The sequence below is a fragment of the Lynx canadensis genome, chromosome A1 (assembly GCF_007474595.2).
Source record: "Lynx canadensis isolate LIC74 chromosome A1, mLynCan4.pri.v2, whole genome shotgun sequence".
Lineage (NCBI taxonomy): Eukaryota > Metazoa > Chordata > Mammalia > Carnivora > Felidae > Lynx > Lynx canadensis.
Window position 1 is genome coordinate 82,278,885 of NC_044303.2, and position 24,477 is coordinate 82,303,361.

At 57.5% G+C, this 24,477-nt stretch overlaps 1 protein-coding gene across 3 annotated transcripts; it reads right to left on the minus strand.

Moving 5' to 3' along the window:
* Positions 1-878: 878 nt before the first annotated feature.
* ADPRHL1 (ADP-ribosylhydrolase like 1) lies at positions 879-23,065 on the minus strand. 3 transcript variants are annotated; one of them, XM_030314509.1, is made up of 8 exons: positions 22,805-23,065; positions 16,849-17,013; positions 12,165-12,290; positions 10,857-10,997; positions 8,078-8,205; positions 6,789-6,921; positions 5,936-6,089; positions 2,325-2,367 (listed from the first exon to the last, which is right to left on the minus strand). In XM_030314509.1, exons 1-8 carry the CDS (start codon positions 23,016-23,018, stop codon positions 2,364-2,366), a joined length of 1,065 nt encoding a protein of 354 aa, XP_030170369.1. In that variant the 5' UTR covers positions 23,019-23,065; the 3' UTR covers positions 2,325-2,363. The 3 variants fall into 3 exon arrangements, with proteins under 3 accessions (XP_030170364.1, XP_030170369.1, XP_030170367.1); XM_030314504.1 differs by lacking the exon at positions 5,936-6,089 and having other exon boundaries at positions 879-2,367; XM_030314507.2 differs by lacking the exon at positions 2,325-2,367 and having other exon boundaries at positions 2,865-6,089.
* Positions 23,066-24,477: the final 1,412 nt, after the last annotated feature.

Sequence of the window (24,477 nt, forward strand, 5' to 3'; positions counted from 1 at the left end):
GCCCGCTCCGCACTCCCAGCAGGACCCCAGGCCGAGCGACCCCGGCCCGTCTGCGTGGTGCCCAGTGAGCGTCTGCGAGAGGTCCACGTCTGGCTCCGAGCCCGACGCCGGCAGGGCCTCGGTCAGTGCTGAAGAGCTCCATGCTGTGGCCAAGAGACCACCTGTCACTGTCACCATGCGCTTCTGTCAGTGGGCCTTGAGTGGCCCCTCGGGGAACAGTGGCCTCCGCAGTGCCTGCCACCCACACCCCATGCAGGGGCCTCTGGGCCCAGGAGGGGCCTGGTGGGGGTGTGGAGATGAGGCCCTTCTGGCCGTGCCAGCCACCCCCTGCTTGGCCTTTCCGGTCACCTTCATGACTGTGAAGTCACATTGAGTCACTCGATGGCTGAAATAGCTCTGGGGACATTCTGACATGTGAGCACAGCCCCCTGAGGACCTGCCATGTGGCCTCCTCTGCCTCCGGGTGCTGTGACCCCACAGTCCAACAGAAAGACGGAGAATTGGGCTGGCATCAGGTTTGTGCCAACTTCCCATCTGAACCCAAGGCGGCTCTGGAAGCGGGTCAGAGTGACAGAAAGCTGGATGTGGACCGCGCCCCATTTCTCTGCCATTGGCCTGCAGGCACCAGGGTCACCAGACGCCTCCCTCCAAGATCTCCAACCCAGGGGGTGCGGATGGCCCCTCCGTGCTGGGAGGCGCCTTCATGACAGCAGGTGCGGGCTCCAGCCCAGGGCTTCCGGCCACACCACGTTTGCACGTTCTCACGCTGACCGTGCCATCCAGGCGCCACTTGGCCTCTTGCTAAGCTCCAGCCCCCTGTACTCATTACGGCTGGCTTTTACCTACCAGCCCCCACCTCATCCCACCCCCCCCGGCAGGGCTGCGACCAGCTTCCTGCTTCCACTGCCACCTAAAAACGGTTTTCACTCCCAGAGATCCAAGACATACAGGCTGATATGCAGGGGATTAGCCAGGACCACATGGTCCTTTTTCAGGCAAGCCCTGCCTTGCCAAGGTGGCCTCACTTCCAGCCGGACGTGTGCAAGATTCAGGAGAATGCCCCCGGCAACAGACGCAGAAGTGTGACTGCATGGGCAACAGCCTCCATGAACACAATACCTCTCCCCTGCTCAGCCTGCTTCCGGCCATCTCTGCTCTCCTGCTCTCTACCCCAGAGAAACACTGAGCTCTGTTTGCAGGATGCTTGTGTGGTGTGTGTTCACGACACAGCTGAGCTGGGCTCCCGCCCTCCCTGCAGGGACACGCCACCTGGTGCCCAGGCCATGAGCACTGGCCATCGATTGGTTCCCAGCTCATTCCTACCCTAGGGCCTTTGCACAAGCTGTTCCCTCTGCTTTGCACAGTCTGCCCTCCTGAGGTCACTATGCAAGCTCACGACCCACCGTGCCCCAGTGCACCACCTGGGGTCTCCATCCCTGTAGCAGTCGTCACTGCCTAAAACTCCAGCGCAGTTTCAAGCACACTCATTTGTCTGCCTGCACGTGGGCAGGACACCCATCTGTTCTGCACCCCCCTGGGGCTTGCAGCGAGGTCTGGCAGGGCCCCTGCCATTCGAGGCTCTGGCTCACCCTGCCGTTGTTGCCGGGGGTGAGGGATGCAGGCCTGTGCACCTCGAGTGTCACCTGGCAGCTCAGCTCCTGGCTGTGCTCTGTCCCAGCCGCACACTGAGCCTTCCCACCTGCGACAGCTGCACTCCTGATGAGCTCCTATGCATCCTTCACGACCCATTTCAGGTGCCCTCCTCAGTGCAGGCTTTCCCAGTGGCCTGACTGTGCTGCCCCCACTGGTCCTGTGGATGCCCCTCTTTCACTCGAGGGGTACCTGCATGGCCCTCTGCATCCCAGAAGTCACTGAATTGGAATGGCCAGTGGTGTGAACTCTCCCGCGGGCCTGGGCATGTGCTCTTGTGGAGGCAAGGTCTCTCACTGGGGCCTTCGATGACTGCCTGACCCTGGACTTGCAGGCAGGCCCAGCACGTCCTTCTTTGGCCCCACACGCCTGGCCTGAAATAGCATGTGGATGGACGGTCCCCGCACTGCAGTGAGGACAGTTGTGGCTGAAACAGCATGTGGATGGATGGTCTCCGTGCTGCAGCGAGGACAGTTGTGGGAGCACCAAACACCAGCAGTTTGCTCCTCAAAGCCAAGCGTGTTTCCGTCTTGTCAGTGTTTTCCAAAGGCAGTCTGGGGTCTGGGCTGCTGCCCCTGCCTGTGGGTGCGGGCGGACGTCCCCGAGCCCATCCCTGGGCAGGACCAGAACACCTCTCTCCAGGGCCAGTGTAAACATCGCGGCCAAAATAAACTCTCCTGACGGTTCCGTTGGCACCTCTGGCGACCGAGAGGTCACCTGGAAATACAAGGACACTGGAGGGTCAGCATGCAGGACAGTCCCCTGGCTGAGACCCTCCACCCCACCTGACCTCAAAAGGCCGGCAGCGGCTGGTCCCTTGGGGCTCCCAGGGGTGCCTGCCTGGCCCTCACCGTCGACTTTATCAGCAGGCACTGGTCTGCCCTGGGCTGACCTGTGCCCCCTCTGTGTTCGTCAGCGTGTCCTGGGGCAGCAAGGGGACGTCCCTAGGGCCCTGTGTCCTCTTCTGAGACATGGGGTCTCCTGGCGCGGTTGGGAAGACAGCCTGGTCCCCTGGCAGCCACCCCTCCCCACCCCTCCCACACTTCTCGTTGCGGTGCTCAGAGGCTTATACCCAGAGTGCAGAGCCCCCATGGCAGCCAGGTCTGTGAGCCACATCCCAGGTCCCCTGTTCCTCTGTGACCTGCACTCACCCTTTCCTGCCCCTTGGAGAGTGAGCCTGGGGCCTGACCCCTCCTGCTGCCCCTACAGAGGCACTCCCTGTGGGCACTTGGTGGCCACCTCACCCAGCAGGCCACTTCTGCTGCCCGGAGCCTGCAGTCCGGCTGACTCAGGCCCTGGGGCTGACGCAGGCAGGCAGGCGCCCCTCCCCTCACGCCAGGGCACAGCCACGCTGGGAGCATCTGTGCTCTGTCCTCACTGAGAGACACTGGGCCCATGTGGCCCAATATTAATGGCAGCGATTGGCCCAGTTGGTGCGGCTGGGTGAGAGAGATCTTTGGGCTATATTGTGGCTTTTTGCCTATTTTAACATTCTTGAAAACAAGCTATCAGAATGGGGCAGGATGGACGCAGGGCCAAGAGCCCACAGGTGGGCTCCGGGCCCTGAAGGCACCAGCGCCCACAGGCCTGGAGGTCTCCCTGGTGTCTGTGTCCCCATGACCTCCTCGGAAATAAGGGGTATTTCCAGTTCCCTCTGTGGACACCTGTTTCCTGTGCTGTCTGGTCCAGGTGCCTGTGGGCCCAGGGCTGGGGGCAAGTCTGGCTGAACTGGGGAGGCTGGTGGGCGGCTCACAAGCAGGAGCTGGGCCGTCAGGCAGGCTGGGTTCGAATTCTCCATTCACAAGGGGCTCTGACCGCCCTTGCACAATGGGCCGGGATAGCACCAGGCACTGCCTCTCTGACCTGGGGGACCCCCCCCAGTGGTGGGGCTGAGGCCCGTGTGCACCCGTGGGTGGCCCTTTGGCCCCTCCGAGTGGACCCTTCTGATCTCATTTCCCCAGCTGTCAGAGGGGCTCCAGTGTCTGCCAGACACACTGCCACCTGCCTTCCAGATACGGAAACATGGGGAACAACGATTCAAGATCTAAACACAAAACTTCTTCACCAAAGAGCCTGGGGACAGGAATTAATCAAATGAGCCTGAAGTCTGGAAACTTGTGAGCAGAACAGAGGACCTGCTCTACCACTGGAGCTTTGGGTGCCTGTCTCCATGGCCTCTGTCCCCTTGGGTGCCTGTCCCTGTGGGCACCTGTCCCCACGGGTGCCTGTCTCCATGGGCGTCTGTCCTTATGGAGATGCCTGTCCCCGCGCCCATGGGTGCCTATCCCTGTGGGTGCCTATCCCTGTGGGTGTCTGTCCCCATGGCCTCTGTCCCCTTGGGTGCCTGTTCCCACAGGTGCCTGTCCCCGTGGATGCCTGTCCCTGCCCCCATGGACACCTGTCCCCTCAGGCACCTGTCCATGTGGATGCCTGTCCCTGCCCCCCATGGGTGCCTATCCCTGTGGGTGCCTGTCCCCATGGCCTCTGTCCCCTTGGGTGTCTGTTCCCGTGGATGCCTGTCCCTGTCTCGTGGGCACCTGTCCCCTCAGGCACCTGTCCCTGTGGATGCCTGTCCCCGTCCCCCATGGGTGCCTGTCTCAGTGGGCACGGGGGCTGCCAGAGCGCAAACCCTTCCCTAGTGATGGGGGCTGCTGTCTCAAGCCCGTGGCCTCTGACCCCAGGTCTCCAGGTGCCGCTCCAGCCAGGATGCCATCTACACGAGGACCCACACCTGCAGCGGATGTGCCGAATCGGGAGCAGTCACTTCAGAAGTGGGAACCACTGAGTCACATGTGTTAGGGCTCACGAGCAGGTAGAATATCGCCAGCAGCTGGGAAGGGCGTGTGCGTGTACAGCGCTGAGCGCACCGTGCAGACCCCCCTTCCAGGGGCGCTCGAGGGGCCCGGGGGGCACGACCCTGGCTGGGCACCAGGTCCTCTTGCTCTGCACCCACCAGCACACGTGGCGACAAGTCTCTAAGGCCGTGTGCGTGTTTCCTTTACAATAAACACGAAATCACAGATGCGTTCACCTCGTCACTTGTCACGGTTCTGTTTCTGTCAGTGCTTGTGTTTCTCTACAGCAGGACAGTGAGGTGGAGACAGTCCAGTGCTTCCTGTGACTGTTTATGTTTTATAATCCACCAGTAAGCAGACCCATTTCCTGATTCTCCAGGATGGATTCCTCCTAACGGAGACCAAGGAGCCCTCTTGGGGCCCGGCCGTGGCCCTGGCCTGGGACAGCACCCACCTACTTCTGCGGGGCCTGGGCTCCTGCGGGAGTGGGCTGGTCCACGTCCCCACCCCCCAGCCGGGGCCACCCTGTGTCTGGCTCTTCCCGCCGAAAAGCACCAGCAGCAGCAAAGGTTAGTTGTTATTCAGGAAGGCCTCCTTGTGAGCCGCCCACTGGAGGCCTTCGTGCAGACCTGAGAAGCGAGGGAGTGAGCCCGGGGGCTCCGGGGGCCACCGGCCTGCTCAGAGGCGGCCTTCCGTGGAAACAGCGCTGCCGCCGCGGGGCCGGCCCCAGCCTAGCCGCCAAAGCGCCATGTTAAACACAAAATACCAACTGCTCTTTTATTCACACCAGATGCTCCTTGGAAAGGACCGTGTCCAAGGTTATTTTTAACCAGAGCGTGCTCTCTTATCCAAGACTCACAGACAGAGACGGCCCCGAGCCCTCAGCAGCAAGTCTGGGGGGCTCCCCTGCCCCCGGGACTTGGCTCAGACCACACAGAAGATGCGGGTGTCACACAAGAGCCCTTTATTTCCTGGTTTTCTGTCACTTGTTGCAGAAGGGTTTGGTTTTAAAGATCTAGTGTGATTAAAAACCGTTGGCCGTGCGGCGAAGTGCCGTGCTCTCTCTCGCTGCTTCACAAGACCCGGTGCCGGCGGCCCTGCCCTCGAGGCGGTGGCCGGGTCACGCGTCCGAGCACAGCTGTCGTGGTTAGTTGTGTGGGCGTGAGTGAGCGAGCAGCGTTAGTTTTGCACAGAGTGAAGCACGCTGATTGTCCCGGAGACTGTTTGTGCCACTGTGTGTGGAGGCTTGTGGGTAGCAGATCCCGCAAGAGGCTCTGGGTCTGGGTTAGGGAAGGACAAACAATCTCGAAGGACAAACAGGGCATTTCATTCGGCAGTTAGGGCTCTGAAATCAGGAGGAAAGAGTTAAGAGTGTGATTATGGCTGATCAGGCGTGTCGCACGCTCAGGAGGGCCGTGGCCAGCACGTGGACCCCAGGGCGCCCAGAGCTGGACGCGGCTCCCTGAAGGGACGTGGTGGGAGAGCTTTACTTCTCCTGAGTGGACAGGCGGTAAAGGGCTTCGCCCAGGCGTGCCAGCTCCTCCTTGTGCTCCAGGTCCTGGTACAGGCCCGTGGGAACCGCGTCCAGGCCGTGCAGCAGCCCGAACAGGCAGCCCGCGATAGTCCCTGTGGCCCCGCTCTCGCCTGGAACGGAAACACAGGTCCTCAGGGGCCCCGGGACCTTGTGCTGCCGGAGCCTGTGGGTCTTTCCTGCGCACTGTCACCCCCAGACCCTCTTGCCAGGGGCCCGTCTCAGGGACCTCTCTGGGCAGCTCCCTCCCTCCTCGCACAGCCGGATGCACGTGAGCGTGTGCCGATGCCCGTGCTGTCCTGGGGCCTGGGCGCTCAGGGACCTCGTCTGTGGGGTGGTGCTGGCGTCTCTACCGCCTCAGCACCAGGAACTGAGGGGCTCCGATGTCCACGGATACTCCGTGCCCAGCACGGGGTGACGTCTGCCTGGGGTCCCCTTATTTTACATCTGCGGGGGACAGTGGGCACCAGGAGGGAGCAATCCTGCCCAGCCCTGGGACAGTCCCGGCCACCACCCGAGGGCTTGAACCTGGGGCCAGCGATCCAAAGTGCTGCAGAGCTCTCTTTGGCTACAGAGTCCGTGGGACTGTGCACGGCCCGTACCAGCAGGACCCAGTGGCCTTGAAGGAGAGGGGGCCCACACCCTGCTCCTCGGATGCCATTTCTCTCAAGCTCAGACTGGCACAGCCACCAGAGGCAGCACCACGCCCAGAGAAGGACCCACATCCTGGGGGGTCAGAATCCGGACATCCTGGGCAGGTGCTTCGGGGTGGGAAGGGGGTGCTGGTCGCACATCAAAGAAAGCAATCTCACCTCCATGACACATGGCCCGCTGGCAGAGCTCTGTCCAGTTGTCCCCAGCTCCTAAGAGAGCGTCGTAGGCAATCATGGGGGCATCATGGCCCCGCCGGCCCCCTCGGCCTTCAGAGCTCCATTTCCGGTAAGCCTAGAACAAAGAGCCAGGGGTCAGGGCATATGTGGCCACAGGAAAACCAGTGCTGCTTTGCACTGGAGCCCGTGCTCCCGGAGTTCACCTGTGTTGTAGGCACTGCCCCAGGGCTGGGGTGATGGTGCGCAGGAAAGACCCACTTCTTGAGGCTCCTATGGATGCAGACACTCTACAGAGAAAACCCGAGCCCATGTTAGGGTAGCCAAAAAGTCTGTGGGAGAGTCAGCACCCAGCAAGGGACGGAGAGCCAGTGCTGAGACTGTTAGGACACACGCCCCTGGTCTGTGCAGGGCACAGGGCGAGTGGGCGCCAAGGCTGGCTGGCGGTGCAGAATGACACCCTGCAGGTGCGCCACGAGCAGAAAGCCTGTGAGGTGGACGCTGGAAGGTCACCCCCCTGTGCCTTAGCAGCAGACTCAGAGTTGGTTTGGGGACAGCGGCACCTCCCTGTTAAGGATCACACGCCTGGGCCTTCCAGCACCAAGGGGAGGCGAGGGAGATACGTGGAGGTACACAGAGGAGCTGTGGGAAGCACCTGAGGAGGAAGGGTGGGCCCCTGCTCTCCCCCTGCACCTTCCCGACACCTGGAATGCAGACGTGCTGGCTGGAGCCAGAGCAGCCAGCGTGGATTACAAGCTGTGCACTCAGAATGGCAGAGCGGCCACACAGACGTGTCCTCAGCTCTCACTGCAAGCGACTTTCAGCTCAGCTCTGGGCTCCGGGGACATAAGCAAATAAGTTTCTATCATGGCTAAGCCACAGCGACTCGGGGTTTTCTCTTGTGCTACCAAACCCGATGCCGACAACGTCAGTCAGCTCTCCCAACATGAGCAATGACAGTGGTGTGCACGTGTGCACGACCTTACTCATCGGATACAACTTCATGCCCCGGTGCCTAGGAAACAACGAAGTGAAACCGAGTGTCTTCTAGCAATGCCGTACTTATAATGAGGTAATGAAAACATGAAGTACTCTGTTTCACACATGCTTCCTCCAGGAAGTATTCCAGGCCCCCTGCCGCTGCCGGGAGAGCCCCCAGCCCAGGCTCTAGAGGTGGCAGAAACAGCCCAGCTGCAGCGGCTTCTCGGTGGGGATCCCGGGCAGCAGGACCCTGCCATCTGCTGTCCCCACCACTTGGACACAGCAAGACTTACCTTTTCTCTCTCCTCCGCGTCGTAGCGGTCAGGGAAGGTGGCTTTACTTCCCGTATCTTCGCCGATTTTTCTCTCCTCCAAGTAAAACTGCCATTTTGCCTCAAAGTAAAACCAGTGCTCCTGGTATTCTAAACACAAACAACAGGGTGGGCTGCACACGAGGGCCACCAGCCGGGGCGCGGGGACGGCGGGGCAGGGGCAGAGGCAGGAGACGGGGGCCAAGCCTGGTGAGGGGGCAGAGGATGGAGGCCGCTTTGGAACAAGAGTGAGGAAGCTGTGAGTGGGGGACAAAGCAACCGAGAAACTTGCTTCGCTGACTTAACAGGGACTATGGTCCTTAGAAGAGCATATTGTCTTGAAAGCTCTGACCCTGTATCTTCTCACCGAAGCGACACAGCCTGCAAAGGGGGGCGGAGGGCGTTTCCTTCTCGCTGCCTGTCACCTGGCGTGCCAGCCCCAGAGGAAGGACTTGCCCATGTCACGTGGGGTCTGAGCTGCAGCTCCTCGGACACAGATGTAGGAACGTGCTCTGCCCTCCGAGAACCCGGGAGGCACCAGCGCCTGCTCGGCCCTCCCGCCGTGGCGGCCTCCTTGCCAGCCTGGTCCTGAGGGGTGCCCAGTGTGCCCGTGGGAAAGCCCCGGTTCAGGAGGTCTGCTCGTGGGCAGGAGCAGAGGACAGAGCTCCAGGGGACCAGCCGGTGGCTGCAGGCAGGCCCCAGACAGGCCCTGGGACAAGGCTCCCGGTCCTGAGGGAACCACAGGCCCTTGGAAATGCTGGCCCGACTCTGCTTCACAAAACTAAAAGCAGAGCCTACCTAAGGTTGAGGCAAGATGACAGAAAGTGAGGGAAGCAGCGGGCAGGGACAGGGCTCTGCCAGTGCACTGTGGCCTGTCTCCCAAGCAGGTGGGCCACCAACATTGGAACGAGACGTCCAAGGGTGAAAACAGGGAACTAATTTGCCAGTTGTCCTTACTGACGATGGACATTGTCACCACTAAAGCAGAAGGCCCTGCAGGAATAGAACACTGTTTTCTCGGGACGATTTGGGTTTCTGTTAAAAAGGGCATGTGCGCCTGGGTGGCTCAGTCGGTTAAGCATCCGACTTCAGATCAGGTCACGATCTCGCGGTCCGCGAGTTTGAGCCCCGCGTCGGGCTCTGGGCTGATGGCTCAGAGCCTGGAGCCTGCTTTCAATTCTGTGTCTCCCTCTCTCTCTGTCCCTCCCCCGTTCATGCTCTGTCTCTCTGTGTCTCAAAAATAAATAAACGTTAAAAAAAAAATTAAAAAAAAAAAGGGCATGTGTCTGGGGAAGCTGGGTGGCTCAGTCGGTTGAGCGTCTGACTCTTGATTTCAGCTCAGGTCATGATCTCGGGGTTTGTGAGTTCGAGCCCCGTGTCAGGCTCTGCACTGACAGTGTGGATCCTGCTTGGGATTCTCTTTCTGTCTCTCTTTGCCCCTCCCCTGCTCTGCCTCTTTCAAAATAAATAAACTTTAAAAGAATCGGCATGTGTCATAGGTCATAAAACTCCAGGTTAAACACATTTAAAGTTAAACAGAAAAAATAAAGTCTCCAATTTTCTGACCAATGCCTGTCCTCCCTGTCCTGTCCGAGGAGCATCCCCGACTCCGCGTGAGCACAATCACTGCATGGCCCACAGCAGCCACGCGTCCCCATCTCTCCCGTGGGAGGAGGTGACCCTCACAACCCAGTGACCGCAGGCAGCCCCAACCCCTCCAGAGCCCTGAGGCAGGAGTGACTTAAACCAGTCGAAAATACGGCCAGTGTGGCGCTATGTTCTATAATTAGTTTATAGAGGGACGTGTAAGCTCACTGTGGGCACAAGGCTCTCCGCTTCTCATGGGAGCCGGGCCCTGTGGATAAGAGTTTCCCAGCGCTATCTCCTTCTAAAGTTGTTCTAGAAGCTTCTTGAGAGGCACTTAGAATGAGTCCCTGCTTGTCAGATGGTGACAGGAAAGTGATTCACTGATTGGTTCCCCGTCTCAAGACTGCAGCCTCAGGCTGCCCAGAAAGCCCACGGCCCCATTACCTCACTCACACTCGTCTCCCTCTGCCTGTGACAAACGGCTTTACTCCAGACATGCCCCTGGGCTGTCCCTCCTAGGGGTGAAAGAACCTTCTGGAGCGTAGCTGCCTGAGGAGGAAGCCACGGGTCTCCCAGTCCCCCACCTGCCTCTCGCATTTGTCCCCTCCGGGCCGTGTGGGGGAGGAGCCTGCTGAGAAGCCACTGCTCACCTGGCCACCAGCAACATCGAGGTCCCCTAGGACCTCTGCCGGACCAGCTGATGGACACCTCGCCGGTGGCCAAAGAGGGTGCAAGCCGCTTGATGGGTTTGGGATAACCAGGAACAGACAGACGTTCCTGGACGCAGATGTCCCCAGGGGGCACAGACCCCTGTGTGGCCTTCGTGGCAGCTGGCCACAGTGGGGAGCAGTGCAGACCCCGTGTGTCTGGGGAATGGACGACCAAGGACCACCCGGAACAGCGACCCAGCTGCCGTCAGAGAGTGGGAGGGTGGGGTCCCTGCAGAGGCCAGGGCGGGGGAGCAGCACTGGCATTGCGCCGGGTCTCCTGGCCAGGAGGCCCTCTGCCGGGGACGCCTTGGGCCTGCTTTGTGGGTCAGCCTGCTCACATGGGGATGCTCTAGGTTTCACCACGGGACCAACAGACCTCCAGCTCTCTGGGAATCGGGTCTAAGTGAATGACACCAGCCTTTCTGCTGTCAGCTCGGGCGTGATGGGAAGAGAGGTCGGGCTCACCTGCCAGGTGCCGGATGGTCTTCTTACAATACTCCTCTGCCAGCGGTACCGTCTGCATCATGTCTCTGCCCCACTGCTCCAGTGGCTTTCCTTGCGCGGCGTAAGATGCAAACAGAGCCGTGCACAGGGACCCGAGGAAGCCTGGAGGGCACAACAAGGGCATGTGTGTGCCAGATGCACCCTTGGCAGGTGCAGGGTCCTGGGCTGGCGCTTCCCGGGCTCTGCCTTCTGTTTCCTGCACACAGGCACATCACACCCCCCTAGCAAGGCTTGTTGTGAGGAAAGACGGCTCTTTTTTTTTTTTTTTTTTTTTTTTTAAGCAGGCTTCATGCCCATTGCAGAGCCCAGCACGGGGCTTGAACTCACGACCCTGGGATCATGACCTGAGCTGACATCAAGAGCCGGACATGCAGCCAACTGAGCCCCCCAGGCGCCCCGGGGACAGATGGTTCTAAGCACAGGGGAGCGACCACCAGGCCAGCCTGAGGCACACAACCACACAAAGACCACGTCCACCCAGGAAGAGGCACGGCCATCTCGAGAGATGCTCTCAGTGGCTTCTGGCCACTGTAAGGCATCACTACAGGCGGAGTGAGTGTCCAGTTCTCAAACCCAGTGTCAAACGAGGGTGTCCCCGGGGGGGGTGGCACGGCATGGCCCTTGCAACCTCAGGGCCACGCCAGTAACAGTGGACACTGAAAGTGGCCTTGAAAGAGGGGAGCAGCTGTGAGAGAGCAGCTGGCAGCCTCTGGACTTGGGCTGGGGAGGGCATGCGCCTGCCTTCCACCTATGGGAGTAAGACGTTCAAGCGATTCTTCTTATTTAAAATTAGAAGCTGACTGCCCTTCTAAGTCATGACTCTGAGTCAGGTGCTGGGGCCCCCGCCTGCCCTCCCTGTGTGAGGGACATACGGACACTCTCTCCTCACGCACGGCCATCCTGTTACGGGGGGGGGGGGGGGGGGGAAGAGAGGCATGACGATTAGGTGTTCCAGCTCACACAGTCTGGCTCAGGCCCCCGCCGGGCACGGCACTGGGCGGCAAGCAGTGCCCAACACGTGTGATAGAAATTCGGGTTCCCATGGCTTTGCTCGGAGAGCTGGTGCTTTGCCTTTATTCTGACATGCCTGGCACCGAAACCAGGGAGAGTCTTTCCAAGCTCATCCCCAATCCTGCTTTTAGGGCAAAAACAGCATTTAAGCAGAACCGAAGACTGAAAAGCCCAAGTCTGCCAACAAGTAAGGCAACGGAACAGCGGGTAGGATTTCCGCACAACCGCTGGGCGCGGGCGCCGCTGGCACAGCCTCACCTGTGGGGTGGTTGTGCGTCATCCTGCCACACTCGATGCTCACTTCCACAAGGGTCTCCAGGCGCTCCGGCTTCCAGTACCGCATGCCGATGCACATGGCTTTGGTGGCAGCTCCAAACCCTGAGCCTGCAGGGAGCAGAGAACAGCGATCTAATGTTCACAAATGTCCTGAAAATGTACACAATGTCGTGCAGTCCCACGTTTATCGCAGCATCATTTAAATGAATGAAAAACGAGCAGGCGACCCAGATGCCTGAAAAAGGAAAACAGATCAAACAAACTGCAAAGCACCCGCACTGGAAAGTTAGTTAGGCACTAACACAGAATTCTCGACGGCCGTGCGCTGCTGCTGGGAAAGCAGACGAGGTGTCTGTAATCGCACGTGCTCTCTTTTTAGAAACCGTTTCGTGGAGTTATAAGGGACACGTGATCAACTGCACACATCCAGGCGTGCAAGGCGGTGAGCGTGAACACATGGTGCGTGCACGAAGCCCTGAGCAGAGATGGTGAGCGTATCCAGCAGTCACTCCGAACGTCTTCTTGTGCCTCCTGGCCTCCCAGCGGCCACTGGCCTGACTCTGCAGGCCAGTTTGCATTTCCCAGGGTTTTATGTAAGTGGAATCATGCGGAATAGACTCGTTTTTACCTGGCTGCCTTCACTCAGAGTAACCCTCTTGACACTCCTCCGTGTTGGTGCAGCAAGACTGCTGTGTGGAGGGGCCACCGCCGGTCTGGCCACTGACCCGCTGCTGCACACCTGGGTTGTTTCCGGCCGGAGGCTATCACAGACGACTCCATGGACACTCATGACCAAGTCCTTGTTTGGACATATGCTTTCTTGGGCAGACACCTCAGAGTGGATCACTTCGCTCACGTTTAAGGAGCTGCCGAACTGGCTTTCAAAGTGGTCATCACGTTCTACGTCCCACTGGCCGCCTCTCTGTGTCCCGGGTGGCACTTCACGGTCCGCCTTTCAAATTCAGCCCATGCAGCGCTGTGTCTCCTTGGGGCTTCATTTTCCCAGTGACGGATGGTGTTGAGCAGGTGGCCACAGGCATCTTCCTTGGGGGATTGTTTGTTTAAATAGTTCTCTCGTGTTTGTACTGGTTGTTAGCTTTCTTTTAAGAGTTCTTTACACATTCGGGGTACTTATCAGATGTGTACTTTGCAAATATTTTCTCCCACTCTGTAATTCACCGCTTTATTCTTCTTAACTGCCTCCTGGAGAGCAGAGCGGGTTTGGGGAGTGTGTGTTCGCTTGGCTCCCTGGAGAGCTGTGTACACTCGGCATGTCTCTTCTTCAAAGGTGTGGTAGGGTCCCCAGGGAGGCCATCTGAACCTGGGCTTTCCTTTGTGTCTTGCTGTTTAGATGCTCTCCTTCCTCTGGAGCGACCTTTGGTAGTTTCCGTCCTGCAAGGAATTTGTCCATTTTATCTAAGTTGTGATATCTATTAGAACAAAATTTTTAATATATTCCCTTATTTTCTGTAGAATCTGCGGGAGGTTGCCCGTCCGCTGCTGGTGCTGGTACTTTCCGCTCCTTTGTCCTGATCAGTCTGGCTTCAGCTTCATCAATTTCTTTATCTTCTCAAAGAATCAGCTCTTGGTTTTGTTAATTTTCTCTACTGTTTTCCTGTTTTCTGTGGGATTGACTTCCACTCTGACCTTCATTACTTCCTGTCTTTTGTTTCCCTTGGGTTTAATTTGCCCTTTGTTTTCTAGTTTCCTTAAAAAACATTTTTTTTTAATGCTTACTTATATTTGAGAGAGAGACACAGAGTGTGAGCAGGGGAGGGGTAGAGAGAGAGGGAGACACAGAGTGTGAGCAGGGGAGAGGCAGAGAGAGAGGGAGACACAAAATCCGAAGCAGGCTACAGGCTCTGAGCTGTCAGCACAGAGCCTGACGTGGGGCTCGAACTCACGGGGTGTGAGATCATGACCTGAGCTGAAGTCAGACGCTTAACCGACTGAGCCACCCAGGCGCCCCCGGTTTTCTAGTTTTTTTTTTTTTTTTAATTTATTTTTTTTAATGTTTTTATTTATTTTTGAGACAGAGAGAGACAGAGCATGAGCAGGGGAGGGGCAGAGAGAGAGGGAGACACAGAATCTGAAGCTGGCTCCAGGCTTTGAGCTGTTAGCACAGAGCCCGACACAGGGCTTGAACTCACGGAGTGTGAGATCATGACCCCTGAGCTGAAGTTGGATGCTTAACTGACTGAGTCACCCAGGCGCCCCTAGTTTTCTAGTTTTTTAATGTGAATATTGAGACCTTAATATGGAAATCTCTGCCCACAACTCTGGGTTTGTCAATTTCTCTTGCTGTTCTACTAGTTTTAGCTTCACATATTGTGAAGAATTGTTGTCAGTACAGGAATGTTTGGGTTTGGTACGTCTTCCTGATGAATGGATGCATGTGTCATGATGAAATTGCCTTCTTTTCCCCTGGCAACATTCTTTGCTCCAAAACATACTTTTTGTGATGTTAATGGAGCCACGCTGGCTTTCTTCTGACTGGGGTTGGCATGGTGCACCTCTTCTCTCCCTAACCTACCTGTGCCTTCATATGTAAAGTGCACGTCCTGTGAACAACCTAGAGTTGGGACTCGTTTCTTTATCCCATTGGAGTCCCTGCCATCTATTTGGAGTCTTTAGACCATTTACATTTGATGTGATCAGGGTCAAGTCTTTTGTCCTGTTATTTGTCCCCTTTTCTGCCCATTTTGGGTTCAAGGTTATCCAACAGTGAGGGCAGCTGCCCATCCCATGTGAAGATTTCCACCGTGTGGAAGTTGGAAGGTGGAGGATGGCACCCACCACCACGAGAAGGAGCCCTCAGACCCTCAGACCTCGGCAGCTGCAACTTCTCCCGTCTGGAATTGCCCGGCGGGAGGTGGGGTGGGGGGGGCACATAACACAGGGACGCAACACGGGGTAGCACTTCCTTCCAGGAAACAAAGCCTCGCAGGGAGACCTGCGTTGGTAGCTTGCTCTGGTCTCCCATGGCAGTGGCCCCTCCTGCAGCCGAGGTGGGGCAGGGATGCTGCACACACCCCCTCGTGCTGCAGGGGAGATGAGAGCCTGCAGCTCTCCTTGTGGGGTGGCTCCCCCTGAGGGGTTGGCTAGGGTCGTGTGGTGCTCATGCTTAAGCACTACAGGGAAGGTCACTGCATGCCTAGAAGACAGGGACGGTTTCTCCTGATGAGGGGGAAGAATCCAAGGCCAAGGGACAGCCTCGCACCTGGTCTCCCCCAGACGGGATGACGCAGCCTGGGGCACTGCTTCCCCAGCAAATATTTCTAAATGATTCCACTTCTCTTTTCTTCGCTTATTAGTTATAACTGTTTTGTTGTATTAGTGGTTGCTCTGGGGTTTTGAGTGTCTGCCTGGGACTTACACTTACCACAGCCCACCTCACACCGCCACCCTTCCCAACTGGCCTCCATAAGGTAGTGTCAGACACCTGCTCATAGCATTTTATAAACCCGCAGTACCTCATCATTTTCAAGTCAATTATCTTTCAAAGAGATTTCAATAGGAAGTTAAAAATTCTTCTGTATTTACCCACATAGTTAGGATTTCCATCCAAGTTCTTTGCACAGACCCGGATTTCTGTTCCATGTTGGTTTCTTGCTGCCTGAGGGACTGACTTCCGTTAGCCCTTCTCCATGTGGCTCTCCGGGTGACAAATCCTTTAGCTTTTGTTTGCCTGGAAAGGCTATTTGGCCACTGTTTCTCTAAGAAACTTTTTTGGAGGCAGCACTCCAGGGCGAAGTAGTTTTTCTTCTGTGCCTCAGTGACACTGCCCACGAGCTCTCCGTGCGTCACTTCTGACAAGAGCACCCTCCTCACTTTGGCAGTCAGCAACAGAACACACGTCTCTCTCCTGATTGTTAGTTTTGAGCAATCTGACTGCCAGCTGCCATACTGTAGTTTTCTCTGCGTTTCTTGTGCTTGGAAGTTCCTGACTTTCTTGGATCTGTGGGTTTACAGTTTCATCACATTTGGAGAGATGTGGGCCACTATTTCTTCAAATCTTTTTTTGTTCCCCTGCACGCTGTCAGGGAGCCTGTTACGGGCATGTTAGGATGCAGTATCGTCCATGGCTCTTTTCATGATTTTGGATTCTTTTTTCTACATGTGTCCCATTCTGGATTGTTCCTATTGTCGTGCCTTCAAACCCATTAAATTTTTCTTCTGAAATGTGCAATGTGCTGTTAATCTCAGCCAACGCATTGAGAAACTCAGGGATCTATCCTCGGTATAAACTCAGGTTGGGGTGTGTCCATCCTCCTTATAAACCCTGGGGGGGGGTGTCAATCCTCAGTATAAACCCAGGCAGGGGGTCCAGGACCCCAGGAGCAGGTGCCCTGGAGGCAGAGACTCTGGCTATGTAAATACATCAGCACATCAAAGCATCCTGGAGATAGACATTTATGCTAGTTGTGTAAGTTTTCCTGATTATTTGGCAGAAAATAGCCACTTAGAGGGAAAGCGGTTGAAAATATTCCTTAAAACGAACCCCAGATTGGTGTCACACCATCAGGGAGGCCGGCGTCCTCTACGTGGAAGCCCCGGCAAGTCCCTCTGTGTCACGCAGACCTGAAGGTTAGTGGGGTGACACGTGGGTTAGTGTCCAGGCCACGCTCCAGCATGCACTTTACAGGGAAAAGACAGCACCCCTGACCCTTCTCGTTGAAAGGCGTGTGCCAGGCGAGGAGATAGTTATCCGGCTTCAGCTGTGAGCAGCCTTCCAGGGTAGCTGGGTCAGCCCAATGTTCTGGAAGCTTCTCAAGGACTTCCACGTAGCGCCTCACCATCTCTCGGTAAAGGTCATCCAGGCACCAGTAGTCTGGGGAGGAAAAGGCAGGGTTAGACTGAGAAGGCAGGAGGGCTACTTGGTCAGCCCCCAACCCAGCAGGGACAACAGAGATGCAGGCGGTGGAGGAGAGGGGGCTCACAATCCCCCACAGTCTCATGGAGTCCCCCACAGGCTCCCACAGTTTCCCAGAGTCCCCCACATTATCCCACAGGGTCCCTCAGGCCCCCATAGTCCCCCACAGTCTCCCAGAGTCCCCCACTGTCTCTCAGAGTCTCCCACAGGCTCTCACAGTCCCCCACAGGCTCCCACAGCCCCTCACAGTCCCCCACAGTCTCCCAGAGTCCCCCACATTCTCCCAGAGTCTCTCAGAGTTCTCCACAGGCTCCCACAGCCCCTCACAGGCTCTCGGAGTCCTCCACAGTCTCCCAGAGTCTCCCACAGTCTCTCAGAGTCCCCCACAGGTTCCCACAGCCCCCCACAGTCCCCCACATTATCCCACAGGCTCCCATAGTTCCCCACATTATCCCACAGGCTCCCAGAGTCCCCCACATTATCCCACAGGCTCCCACAGGCTCCCATAGTCCCCCACAGGCTCCCAGAGTCCCCCACCATCTCCCAGAGTCCCACACAGGCTCCTACAGTCCCCCACAGGCTGCCACAGTCCCCCAGAGTCCCCCACAGGCTCCTACAGTCCCCCACAGGCTCCTACAGTTCCCCATAGGCTCCCAGAGTCTCCCACAGTCCCCCACAGTCTCCAAGAGTCTCCCACAGTCCCCCACAGGCTCCCAAAGTCCCCCACATTATCCCAGAGTCTCCCACAGTCTCCCAGAGTCCCCCACAGGCTGCCACAGTCCCCCATAGTCTCCCACAGTCCCCCACAGTCCCCCATAGTCTCCCACAGGCTCCCACAGTCCCCTACAGTCTCCTACAGGCTCCCATAGTCCCCTACAATCTCACAGAGTCCCCCACAGTCTGCCACAGTCTCCCACAGCCCCCCAGAGTCTCCCATAGTCTCCCAGAGTCCCCTATAGGCTCCCAGAGTTCCCCACAGGCTCCCACAGTCCCCCACAGTCCGCCACAGGCTCTCACAGTCCCCCACAGTCTCCCAGGTCCCCCACAGTCTTACAGAGTCCCCCAAAGTCCCCACATTCCCCCACAGTCTCCCACGGTCCCCCCATTGTCTCACAGAGTCCCCCACAGTCTCCCAGGTCCCCCACAGCCCCCCCACAATCCTGGCTCCTAGACCAGTGCAGAGTGCATACAATTCACTCTAGATTTTATTCAGAAGTCAGACATTAATTAGAGTTGGTGTATGTGCCTCATACTCTGGTTGCACAGGACAATCTAGAAAAACCCACAACCCTCATTCCCTGCTAAAGGTTCTGTCCATGTGACGACAAGCTGGCCTGAAATCTGCCTGGTCCTCGGGCTACTGGAGACCCACGCCTCCACGCGGCTGAGCCCCTCCCATTTCCACCCCCTCTCTCGCTCCTGGAAACCCCTTGCGCTGCCCCACCAGGCACTGATTGGTCCAAACCACACTGTGTGTGACAGCGTTTGGGGACAAGCATGTCTCAAGCCCCTTGAGGATCATAGGCATGGAGGGCAGAGGAGCTGACTCACTGGCCACCTGCAGTCTGGGGTGCCGCCCCCCGATACTGTCAGGCTCTTATCTGTCACGGTGGGTTTTACAGGGAAGGCTCCGGGGGTTAGGTTACGCAACTTGCCCAAGGCCGGAGATGGTAAACAGAGTCCGATGGCAGGCCTGAGCATTTCTATCATTAAAGTAATGCACAGCAAGAGCTAGAGGACACCTAACTCCAAATTTGGGGTCCAATCTGCCTCGTTCCATCAGAGAGCAGGGCTGGTGGCGACAGGGTCACTGTGCCAGGCTAGCTGGGCAGATACTGGGCGTTTCCAGTGTGCCTTTTTTGTTTTAGTGAGAGCGCATGAGCAGGGCAGACAGAGAGGAAGACACAGATCTGAAACAGGCTCCATGATCAGCGCAGAGCCCAACACAGGGCTCAAAACCAAGACCCTGAGATCATGACCTGAGCTGAAATCAGTCTACCAACTGAACCACCCAGGCGCCCCACGATGTGACTCTTAACAGCCACCAACAGACTAATTCTGTACCCAATCTGCATTTCAGGCCTCAGGAGCTGGGACTGCCCCTGACTGCTCGGGGCACATACCCCAACTCTGGGGGCTCTGGAGGAGGGGAGGAGGCCGGGAGGGGGCAGGGAGACCCCCTCTCAGGCCGCCGGAGCTATGAGCAGGCAGTAGAGGGGTCTTCTCATTAGGCGCCCAGGGTCGGGGTCCCACTGTGGAGGTGAGGGAGGTGCATTTGCCAAGTCTCTGCATCATCTGGGACGAAGGCCTCCGTCCCTGCAGCCGTTAGGGCAGGTGGGCCCTCATGCCCTGGAGGGTGGACTTGGTCCTCAGTCCTTCTGTCCCTGCTTCTATGCCCCGCATGGTTGGGTTCTGAGCAGAGGCAGAGAGTGCGCGGCCAGACCCGAGCGCAGGAGGCATGGGCTCTGCGAGCTGCGGGGCCCATGAGCCACTGGGATCCACTCAGCCCTGGGGCGCCAGCAGCACCCGTTACAAAACCTTCTTGACTCAGTCCACGGTTAGTGAGCCTGGCCTTTCCAGACCCTCTCAAATAATTCATTTTATTCTGGAATCACATCCTTCTAAAGGGGGAAAAAACTCCTTAAAAACAAAATGTCAACATTCTTCTGTGGGTGTCCAGTTCGAATTCAAACGAGAAGCAGACTTTGCAAAGCTGCAGGGGCCAAGGAGCCTCTTGCCAAGGTTTTTCTGGTTGAAGACACGGCTCGTCAGCTCATTCTTCTCTGCCCTCACCACCCAGTCTCCTAAGAGACAGATCTGCTCACGAAAACCCTGTGTGTCTCCCAACCAATGTCACCATAAAGAAACGGCAGCATAGCAAGATCAAGTAGCTTTGTAGTAAAAACTCAACTTTCCAAAATGCTGTTACCGCCAGCGAGCCAGTGATGGAGGAAGAGGGAGAGGTGAGTCTGGACAGGCCTGGTCTGCTCACGCGTGGGCTGGGCCCTGCACTCCCCTGTGGGTTATGGACCATGGCATCTGCCACCGCCCCGATGGGCTAATGCCCCCCTCCCTCCAGTGCCGCCGTAGAGACAGGGTACCCTGCCTGGTCCTCGGAGCAGGACATTTAGAAAGACAGACATTAACTATCGTGCCATGAGCCACCTTCCCTTAATAATTTATTAAGTGCAGGGGTGCCTGGGGCAGGGAGGCTCGGTCAATCTTAGCTCCTGATCTCAGCTCAGGTCCCGATCTCACAGTTTGTGGGTTCAAGCCCCGCGTCTGGCTCTGCGTCGACAGTGTGGAACTTGCTTGGGATTCTCTCTCTCCCTCTACCCCTCCCCCACTCGCACTCGCTCTGTCTCTCTCTCAAAATGAATCAAGAAACTTAAAAAAATAATTTACTAAGTGCCCATGCCGCCCCACTTGATCTCACTTAACCCTATGATGAAAGCGTCATCATCCTTAAGTACAGTGCAGGAGGGAAAGCAAGGTCAGCCGTTTTCGGGCCAGTGAGCCGTGGAGAACCAGGACTGCCAGGCTCTGGGGCCCCTGTGGCTGAGCCCCCTTCTCATCCTCGGGTGACGGGCACAGGGCCACACATGCAAGGGAGCCTCTGGTAGGTGTGCCCAGCGAGCTCATTGGGCAAGCTGCACAAACTGGATTGTCCCCCGCCCTGTGTGGTATTGGACACTGCTTCCTAAGCCAGTATCTGATCTCATTCCCAAAAGTAGGACATCCCACAGGCTGTCCCTGTCCTCGCATCACACACTAGCACAACTGCATAGCCACACGGTTGGTCGGCCTACGGCACCCAATAATGGGACTTCCTTGGAAATGCCACGCCACAGTTTCACTTTGAGAAAGTCTACCTGTCCTTGGAAAGCGTGTTGGAGAACCACCGTCCACTGGGACCCCCAAAATAGTTGTGTGGCCAGCGACTGCGGGTGGCTGGGGCAGGGCTTAAGAACTTACATGTTGGAACCCAGCTATCTGGGTTCCAGTCCCTGCTCAGAGTCTCGCTTGGCTATGTGGCATTGGACAAGTTACTTAACCTCTCTGTGTGTCTGTTCCTTTGTCTGTAAAACTGTAATAATGGTGTCAGCCGTCAGGGTATGCAAGGGCCAGGGGATGGTACACGTAGATTCAGAACAGCGCCTGGCCCCTGAGTGGCACCACATCAGGGCTGTAGCCATCACCATTAATGCAGCTCAGAGGCCCCTTCTCTAGGCTACAATTTGCTATTTAGAGAAAAAAACTGGGCTGTTTGACAGCTAAATTTAAATAAAATTTCAACTTGTATTTTTAGTGACTTGAAAAACTATGCCTGCTTGTGCTTCTGGAGGCTAAAGTTAGGGACATCTTCATGAACGTCCCCTTGTGGATTGCGGACCAGAGGGTGCTGTGGTCCCCAGCACCCCACTTCCCACAGCCAGAGGCGCAGGGTCCCCTCCTTGGAAACAATGCCCCAAACACTCTCCGTGCTCCCATGTGAGGTGCTCCCACAGGCAGTGCCCCCCACATGCACATTTCGCACTGGGGTAGATGATGTCCTATGTCTGTCAGGAGGGCTCAATCTAATCTCAGAGAGCATGACACGGTCAGGATTGCGTGACCCTGCTGGCGTCTGTCCTGGGCGCCTACACAGGCAGACACAGGCCGTGGATCCTGCCATTCACAAAAGAGACGAGGGCAAGGAGAGGACATGTGGATGGCATCAGACACACATGGAAGGAGCGGTTGTGAGAGTGAAGGCCCGCTGCGCGCAGCTTCGGGAAGCCAGCAGGTTCTGCGTCCAGAGACAGGCCCTCGTGGGGGCGGCATCGCTGCTCTGGCTGCCAGGATGCAATTTCACACTGCTGGGTCTGCCTGGGAGCCCGGGAAACTGGGGATATTTGGACTCAAAGACACTTCGCCGCCTCATGCGCTGGGCGCTATCTTATCTGTGTCCTCACCCTCGCCAGAGCTATTTTGGAACGGGCTGCGGCGAGGACGGCATTCCTGCGGAATGAGCACAGAGCTAAGCTGAGAGAGCCCACGGCCGACTCGGACGGGCACAAGGGCCCAGACACGAGGCCTCGTCTACCCAGCCGTGGCCCCAGACTTTCATTTGGCAACGGCACACTAAAAACACCTACAGGTTTTCAGAGAGCGTGTACCTTGTAGGAAAGCTGTGCTACACGTATGTACACCCACGGCTTCTCTGAGAATCAGCTGGCACGTGAAGGATGGTCCTAGAAGCCCCCCGCCCCCACCCAGCCAATGCCACAGCATCGTCTCAAGACACATTCGTGTGTACACACACATCTGAATCCTACTTTGGTAGATGGCATTCTGCCTGAGCTCATTGGGATTTAGAAGTAATCCTCAAACAATATTATCTTAATGGATCCAAATTTCAAAGGGCTTATTATTTTATGTTCTTTTGAAATAAAATCAGACGTCTTAATATCTGCAGTGAAAAGTTGAACCCTCACCCCAAACCACCAAGAGCAGATTTAACTGGTTTTAACCTTAGAGACACCAGGCTCAGCCTAGCAGACGTTTTACAAACACAAATGAAGAGTCACTATTCAGAGTAAAATAACCCAGACAGACCGTGAGAAGCGCCGTCTGACCAGGGAGGGGACGCTGGTGGGTGTGAAACCCCCTTCCTGCGGTGGCATGGGGGACAGGGCTGGGGGCTCACCGGCGGTGCGGGGCTCTGGGGACCGGGAGGGGGGTAAGAGGGGCAGGGTGGCCGGCTTACCTGTGGTCAGGGCCGCGGCCGTCGTCAGGTGCATGATGGTGTTGTCACTCACCGGCCACCTCTCCCGGGACGGCACCAGCTGGTCCTGGCCCCCGCTCGCCCGCGGCTCCTCCTGGACCTTCCTTCCGGAAGCGCTGCTGTCCTTGCGAGCGTTTCTGTGCCCGAGAGCGTCCCCCACCGCCCCCAGCAGCATGGCAGCCTTGAACTTCTCCATCTCGGGGTAGCGCCCAGCCCCTGGGCCCCGCGGAGCCGCCCTCCGTGCGCCCCGCGGACTCCGCGCCGACCCTGGCTGCTGGCAGGAGCTCCCCGAGCCGGGCGCGCCCGTGTCTCCGCAGGCGGCGCCCTCCCCTCCGCCCCCCTGTGCCCCGCCAGGAGCCACGTGGACGGCGACACCGGCTCCTCACCCGGGGAGCCCGCGGCCTGAGTCAGCGTCCGCAACAGCTGCGGACGCCTCCCCGCGGGGCGGCGACCTCTAAGCCTGAGCCCTTGGCTGTTCTGGAAGGCGCGCGCCTTTCTACCGCTCCTGCGCGGGTTCCAAGGCGCTCCGCCTGGAGGGGAGGGGGCGGGGAACCCTCGCTTCAGAAGAGCGCACAGCACGGTGGTCCCGGGGTCCCCTAGTCTCGTCTGCCGTGCCCCCACCCACACCCAGGCCGCGCTCCTGCACCCTCTGCCCCGACAGCTCTTTTTCTCGTTTCAAGTCGACAGAATCGTAGCCTGTGACGCCTTCCCATATGGCTTCCCTCACTCAGCATAGCGTGCAGTTTCACCCATTACGTGCACGGTTTTAGTTTTTGGGAAACTTTTTGATGCCTGAACGTGTTTGGTAGAGAACTCAGAAAATGCACGGTGCACGGGAGAGAAGCCCCTCTAGCCTCAAGGAGGCGTGTCACCGACCCCTCTCACCTTGCTGTGCTCTCCCGTGGCCGGGCTCCAGATGGCAGCGGTATTCAGACCCCCCCCCCCCCCCCCCCGCCTCGTTTCCGCATTTGGATCCGGATCCCGGAGAGGACGCTGAGGGGTAGGAGGAGGCTAGGGTGCGTGTGAATGTGCAAACTGGGCTCTGGGTTTGGAATCGGGAGTTAGGAAACTGTCCCCCTCGTGGGCCTCGCTCCCCCCTTGGCCCCTGGGACCTAGTCACTCACCAGACCAGAGTGGGCCCCATCACACCTGGACTTAAAAAGCACATGTGACAAAAATAACATTTCTTTCAGTAATAACAAGATACTGAGCTGCCCTTAAGCACACAGAGCCAGCACAGAGGCCTGAGGGGCGAGGCACGCCGGCTCCTTGTCCACACTGCAGCCCTCTATCCAGACAACTGCCCTTCGTGGGTGGAAGAGTGTCCTTTGGCAGAAACAGCTACTGTTGAGGGCAGAGGAGGTTCCCGGCTCATTTCTCTTGCTGACCCTGAGGCCATGGAAACCTTTCCTGAGGTGGCCAGCAGCTCCCCCACACCGTCCCTGCCTTGTCCAGCAGCACTTACTGAGCCTGGGCCGAGCTCCTCCAACCACGGTGTGCCTCCCCCCATGTGGCCTGGACATGCACGAAGTTCAAGTGAAGCAGTGACGTGAATACATCCCCAAGATGGAGACGGGGTCATGTCTACTCCGGGAGACACAGGTAACACGTCTTTATTCAGCCTGTTCTATTTGGGGGACTCGTGTATTCTCTGT

What these genes read in the sequence shown, in the direction of transcription:
- ADPRHL1 (XM_030314504.1), bottom strand. Translation starts at nt 23,018, where the DNA reads ATGGAGAAGTTCAAGGCTGCCATGCTGCTGGGGGCGGTGGGGGACGCT. An exon ending in GACGCACAACCACCCCACAG is followed by an intron (nt 10,998 to 12,164) that starts GTGAGGCTGTGC and finishes TGTGCCCTCCAG; the next exon opens with GCTTCCTCGGGTCCCTGTGC. An exon ending in GCGGGCCATGTGTCATGGAG is followed by an intron (nt 2,368 to 6,788) that starts GTGAGATTGCTT and finishes TTGTATTTCCAG; the next exon opens with GTGACCTCTCGGTCGCCAGA.